The sequence below is a fragment of the Leptodactylus fuscus genome, chromosome 3 (genome assembly GCF_031893055.1).
Source record: "Leptodactylus fuscus isolate aLepFus1 chromosome 3, aLepFus1.hap2, whole genome shotgun sequence".
NCBI lineage: Eukaryota > Metazoa > Chordata > Amphibia > Anura > Leptodactylidae > Leptodactylus > Leptodactylus fuscus.
This window is the reverse complement of record NC_134267.1, coordinates 233,404,674-233,412,173: the sequence shown is the minus strand read 5'-3', so window position 1 is coordinate 233,412,173 and position 7,500 is coordinate 233,404,674. Positions and strand designations below refer to the sequence as shown.

General features: G+C 39.8%; 1 protein-coding gene across 1 annotated transcript; it reads right to left on the bottom strand.

The window, feature by feature from the left end:
• Nucleotides 1–2,473: 2,473 nt before the first annotated feature.
• SOX7 (SRY-box transcription factor 7) lies at nt 2,474–5,776 on the bottom strand. The gene is made up of 2 exons (XM_075269302.1): nt 5,443–5,776; nt 2,474–3,972 (listed from the first exon to the last, which is right to left on the bottom strand). Exons 1-2 carry the CDS (start codon nt 5,669–5,671, stop codon nt 3,095–3,097), a joined length of 1,107 nt encoding a protein of 368 aa, XP_075125403.1. The 5' UTR covers nt 5,672–5,776; the 3' UTR covers nt 2,474–3,094.
• Between the last annotated feature and the right edge of the window lie 1,724 nt (nt 5,777–7,500).

Sequence of the window (7,500 nt, the reverse complement as noted above, 5' to 3'; positions counted from 1 at the left end):
GTGTAGGGATCTCACAGCACATACAGGGTAGTTACCAGTGTAGGGATCTCACAGCACATACAGGGTAGTTACCAGTGTAGGGATCTCACAGAACATGCAGGGTAGTTATCAGTGTAGGGATCTCACAGCACATGCAGAGTAGTTACCAGTGTAGGGATCTCACAGTACATGCAGAGTAGTTACCAGTGTAGGGATCTCACAGTACATGCAGGGTAGTTACCAGTGTAGGGATCTCACAGCAGATACAGGGTAGTTACCAGTGTAGGGATCTCACAGCAGATACAGAGTAGTTACCAGTGTAGGGATCTCACAGTACATGCAGGGTAGTTACAAGTGTAGGGATCTCACAGCACATACAGGGTAGTTACCAGTGTAGGGATCTCACAGCACATACAGGGTAGTTACCAGTGTAGGGATCTCACAGCACATAAAGGGTAGTTACCAGTGTAGGGATCTCACAGCACATACAGGGTAGTTACCAGTGTAGGGATCTCACAGCACATACAGGGTAGTTACCAGTGTAGGGATCTCACAGCACATACAGGGTAGTTACCAGTGTAGGGATCTCACAGCACATACAGAGTAGTTACCAGTGTAGGGATCTCACAGTACATGCAGAGTAGTTACCAGTGTAGGGATCTCACAGTACATGCAGAGTAGTTACCAGTGTAGGGATCTCACAGCACATACAGAGTAGTTACCAATGTAGGGATCTCACAGTACATGCAGGGTAGTTACCAGTGTAGGGATCTCACAGTACATGCAGGGTAGTTACCAGTGTAGGGATCTCACAGTACATGCAGGGTAGTTACCAGTGTAGGGATCTCACAGTACATGCAGGGTAGTTACCAGTGTAGAGATTTCATAGGCTTCTATTGTTACACACTGTCTAGGGTCACGTCACGTGTTATCCGCTGACCTAAATACATCAGACCCATGATATCAATAAAATACAAGCAGAGTACATGCAGATGGCGAGTGCCTGCCCATAATAACCTGTCATAGTAATACAGGAATATCTGACAATTATGTGAATCACGGCCATAATTACCGCACATTATCACATTCACCGATCCCGGCACATTCTGCGGGACACCAGGCAGGACCCGTCCATGTACTAACCCTATACAATCCATATTACATGAGGAATACAGAATTGTAGAGATACATGTCTGTATCATCACCGAAATGAAGAAAATTATTTTTTAGAGTCTGTGTGTATATAGATCCTTAATAAATTAGAAGTCCGAATTTCTTTTAGATATCTATCCATATTACATTAGAAATACAGAGTTTTATAGATGATAGAAATTATTTAATATAAATAGTATATTAGATTGAGATTATAATATATATTACATGTCTGAATGATTGTCTGAATTAAGAATTTTTTAATACATTTTTATATATTCTATTTTCTTTTTATATACTTTCATATATAATTTAAAGTCTATAAAATAAACCCATAAAATAAGGGAGAAGCTTCACTGCCATCCAAGGCTAAGGAACAATCAAACGTAGAATAAATGTATTAAATTAGAAATAATAACGAAAGAAGGAATTGTCACTGACCAAATATACAGATGTTTATTTATTATTGTACTTAAATTAAATATAAATTATATATATATATATATATATATATATATATATATATATATATATATACACACACATATATGTGTGTATATATGTGTGTGTGTTATATAAAATTGTAAACATTAAAGTTTATCCATAACTACAAAATATATCTATAGAAATCAAGAAAAAACTAAGCAATAAATCATAAAATGAAGACTAAATAATATAATTATATAAATATACAAACATGATCCATCATTTATGCTGTTATGTTATTTTATATATTAATATCAAATTGTAGTGCTATTATTTATGTTTACATACATATATTATACACAGAAACACACACACATATATATATATGTATATATATATATATATATATATATATATATATATACAAAAACATACACACATATATATATTATACACAGAAACACCCACATATATATATATATATATATATATATATATATATATATAATGCACAGAAACACACAAACACACACACACACATATATATATATATATATATATATATATATATATATACACACACACACACACACACACACAGAAACACACATATATTACACATACATACTTAATTATTTTTTTAGTTATATATTTCATAGTGCAGAGTCATAGATAGATAAAGCACAGAAGTATAAAAATAAAACAAATTATAAACACACACACACAAAAGAAAACTATTCAGACAACACTGTTACAATAAAAAAAATTGTTTCTAACTATGTGACCAAATTAAAATAAATTGTTATTTAAAACTAATATAATTTACATAAATGAACTAGATCTAGATAATAAAATAAGCACATCAGCCATGGTGAACGTCCTTTATGTATTTTATTGTACAAAAAGCATTCTAAATTAAATTAAATATTTCTGTCAACGCCTATATACATCATCCAAAATACAAGTCAATGTAAAATATATAGGTGTACTCATTATAGTTCAGACACATTCCCGGGATTGCAGACACCTCCACTACCTCTAGTGATACCCAATGGTAGCCGGTGACTACGGGGTTAATTACAAGGAAACAAATCAGATCTTTATTGAAACAAAACAAAAGTAACAAAATAACAGATTACATCGTATGACAAAGTCATTCTTCTCTCCGGGTGTATAAAAAACAGGGATTTATGTGGAAAGAGAAGAGAATGATTCCCAGTAGTGTGACATTGTGATTGCTCCCTCTGTATACAGCAGTGACCTGTATATACCTGCCAGCATAGAATCATATATAGGACATGTTTACTGCAAGAACTCTCTGTATGATTCCGTCCGGATAGAGGCACACAATTATCTTTATGTACAGGATTTCCCTTTGCTGCTGCTTTCTACCAGCACATGGCCGCCCTGTCTCCACTTCAGGACAGTCACTTAGGAGACAGTGTGTGACCTAACCCTGAGGATGGACAGTGAGTGTCCTTAGCTTACTGATGCCAATAATACTGCATGGTCTTTTGGGGGTTCCGATAGGTAGAACCTAGGAGACGCTGTAGCTGTTATAATATGTGGCAGTGGCATCTGCTAGGACAGAGATGAGGCTGGGGGTCTCTTGGGGTTGCAGCTCTACAGTCTGTGCCACCTGGATGTGTCCATTGATCGCCATGTCACTAGACTCCATTATAGAGGTATTTAAGTACTGGTCGAACTCATCTCTGTCCATGTCTGCCAGGAGTTCTGCCTGACTGATGTGCTCTATGCTGTCATAATGCGGCTGGTCAGGTGGGGGCGACAGCTGACCCAGGTGGGCATGATGGTGGTAATTATGGCTCACTGGGTGATGATAAGTTGAGTTGAAATAGGTTGGAGGGCAGTTTGGTACAGGGGGTATCATGGGTGCTCCGGGCTGTGTCATGGGCATTTGGCTTAGATGACTACAGAGGATAGGGTTTCGGGTGTATTCAGGCTGGTAAGTGGGCCCATTGAGGTGAGGGTGGTGGTCTTCAGGGCATGAAGGTGGATAAAAACTCTGCTCCTGGTCAATGACATCTAGTGGTGACATCTCTGGTGGAGTTGGAAGCCCATAAGGGTAGGACTGGTCATGTTTGCTGCCACTACTCTGAGAATCTCTGTAGCTTCTGATGTCCTGCAGACTTGCCCCGGAAGGATAGCCTTGGTTGTCCTCTTTATCTCCAGTGGACCTGCAGCCCCTGTTATCTGGTACCGAGTTCTGGTCCCTGGACAGGCCATTGATCATAAATCCAGTCTCCACCCGTTTACAGATCCTCTTGATCTGCTTCTTCCTCCTGGGTCTGTACTTGTAATTGGGATAATCCTGCATGTGCTGGACCCTCAGCCTCTCGGCCTCCTCCACATAAGGTCTCTTCTGGGACGGGGACAGGGCTTTCCAGGATTTTCCTACATCAAACAGGACACAGAACATTAAGATACAGGATATGGCAGGAGGATATGCCCATCAACAGGCCAGGTGTTAGCTCATAGGAAACCTCTGCTTACATTAAGATTGCAGGCAAATGCAAGCAATTCTGAGATTTCCTGAGCCCTAAAACAACAAGACCCTATGATAAATACACAGGATATACCCCTAGTTAATATCTACAGCGCTGCTTTCGTTTATAATAGTAATCGGTTCACTGTAATTTTAGAGATTATTGTGCCTTCATTTGAAAGCAAATGTGAATAATAATTCGGTAAATCCTAAACATTACATTGCACTCAGTCTGGGGGAGACAAGCAGAGCCCGATAAGTAGTCAGGAGCCCCGGAGTCTGCAGGTAGAGGCTCAGTCAGGGCTACAAACAACAATCCCCGGGCAGGAGCAAACCCGACTACAACTAATCCGTCCTGGGAGGGAAAGTGTTCTCAGAGGCGGGCAGGGATTGTATACAGGAGTGTACGGTAACATTGTTATTATTATTAGAAATTATTGTTATTGTAGAAATTATTATTATTATTATTATTATTATTATTATTATTATTATTATTATTATGTGTATATTTGTTTAACTATAAAATGAAGTCGGAGGTCGGGCTGTGCTATCACCTATGAAGGAATGTGACCTGGGCCAATCTGCTGGCTTCTGGTTGTTTTTCTAGAATCTGCTTTCCCACCTCACAGCCCCCGCTGGCACCGACTGAGAACACGGACAAGGGGCGAGCTAGAGAATCCATATGGCAGGGCACCATGCGCTGCGGGAAAACTGCTGGCTTTGTTGCAGATTTTGCGTCTTTTTTTGAGCCAAAGTCAAGAGTTCTTTCAAGTGAAATGAGAAATATAAAGTAAGCTCGGACACTTCTGTCTGCTTAAGACACTCCTGGCTTTGACTAAAATAAACGTAGTAAAATAGGAAACAAAAAAGTCGCATAAACTCCTTGTGTACCCTCTGACATACCGTATATAAAGGGGCAAATGGTGACAGCTTTTCCGCAGCGTGTGGATTCAGTTTAGACTAGTTTTATGTGAAATAGAGGAGAATATTCCAGGTTTAGTTTAGGTTAGGTAATATTCTATTCTCTTTTATGCAATCTTATCTTATCGCATTCAGTTGTTACTTTATGTCTAAGGACTGACAACTACAGCTTTACTCGTCACCTCGCCATAGTAATGTATATTCTAATATATATATATATATATATATATATATATATATATATATATATATATATATATATTTATATATATATATATATATATATATATATATATATATATATATATATATTACACACACACACATATATATATATATATATATATATATATATATATATATATATATATATACATATATATATATATATATATATATTACACACACACACACACACACACACACACACTATGACTAGTACTTAGCCCATGTCTTACCCAGCATCTTGCTAAGCTCCGCATTGTGAAGGTCCGGGTTCTGCACCGCCAGCCTCTTCCTCTCGTCCTTTGCCCAAACCATAAAGGCATTCATGGGTCTCCTGATTCGGGTCTCTGAGCCCTTTTCCCGAGGAGACCTGTGAGGGGATAGCCCATCTGAGAGGTCTCCGTCCATGGTGGAACAGTCCAAGCTGTCAGACCAGGAATAAGATCCCATCAGTGTCGTCATGGCTCCTCTCTCTGTGTAGTGCACTGGGAGTTAATAGATTTGCTTGCTTTGCTTCCTTATACTCCAGATTCTCCACCTCGCCCTCTCTCTCGTCAAGAGACACTCCTTAAAGAGTGTGCAGACAGTTCCTGGCAGCCCGGTGTATTTATCAGCTCTTAAGAAGAACTTCCTCCAATGGCAAAAGTCTTCTCCAGCCCAGCTCCACCCAAGAACTGTGAAAATATGACACAAGCTCACCTCTCCAGCCCCAGGCTGTAACTGCTCTCACACCAAGACAACATACTTCACCCAGCATACACACACTCAGCTCTAAGAGACACCACGTACCTCACACCTCCCCCTATAGTCCTATATACAGGTATACGTAGCATTATATACCAAGTACCACACAATATCGGGCTTCCTTCTGCAAATTCACAGATACCAAGACCTCCTGAAGACATAACATGTCACCTACATCACATATATACCTACACCATGACCAATGAATCACCCGACACACACACTAACACAGCCCGATAGCACCCGACACACACCAACATAACCCGACAACACCCGACACACACCAATATAACCCGACAACACCCGACACACACCAACATAACCCGACAACACCCGACACACACCAACATAACCCGACAACACCCGACACACACCAACATAACCCGACAACACCCGAAACACACCAACATAACCCGACAACACCAGACACACACCAACATAACCCGACAACACCCGACACACACCAACATAACCCGACAACACCAGACACACACCAACATAACCCGACAACACCCGACACACACCAACATAACCCGACAACACCTGAAACACACCAACATAACCCGACAACACCAGACACACACCAACATAACCCGACAACACCCGACACACACCAACATAACCCGACAACACCAGACACACACCAATATAATCCGACAACACCCGACACACACCAACATAACCCGACAACACCAGACACACACCAATATAATCCGACAACACCCGACACAGACCAATATAACCCGACACACACCAATATAACCCGACAACACCCGACACACGCCAACAAAACATGTGCCTGCATCCTCTAATATACAGAACTCTCCAAAATGCATGAACCCTTCAGAACGAATATCAACCATAAATGTCTACACCAAGACAACAAAATCACCCAACAAAAGCCGCATACATCGAGTCACATGTTTTTCCTAAATTTCCTAACTCCTGGGTGCACCATAGATAACAAACGCACATCACCCACCATGCTCACAGGATGCGGCATACTGTACACAGAAAGTAATTCGTTATATCTAGAAATTCATCAACCTACAGACAGTAAAGGCGAATACATCAACCAACACATCACGTGCAACTACTATATAGAGTCAGTATTTAAGGTTATATATATATATATATATATATATATATATATATATATATATATATACACTCTAGGACACCCCCACATAGAGGCCCCGAACTGAGGATTCTAGGATTCTTGAACTGTTTTTAGGCAGCAGTGACTGATTCCAATCCATCCCGACAATGTAATATTTTATTACATCGTGTTCTTGTACGATTAGATTTTGTTGTTCCTTCTCCTTGTTCACATAATTTAGTGATGTTAATAATTGCAGAACTTCCTTCCAGTTCCTGGAATCAGAGCCCCCCACATCCTTCATGTATAAGGAATAGACATCCTGCCCCCTGTACACACAGCGCAGTATTCACGTCTTTAGACTGCAGACACATGTGGAGATTTTGTTGCTTTTTCGGTGCAGATTTTGCCGTTTTTCTTTATTGAAAAAGAATTAAAACTGTCATTC

Excerpts from the sequence above, each read along its gene's own strand:
- SOX7 (XM_075269302.1), bottom strand. The coding sequence starts at position 5,671 with ATGACGACACTGATGGGATCTTATTCCTGGTCTGACAGCTTGGACTGT. Across the intron at positions 3,973-5,442 it reads GGAGCTTAGCAAGATGCTGG|GAAAATCCTGGAAAGCCCTG; the intron begins GTAAGACATGGG and ends TGTTTGATGTAG.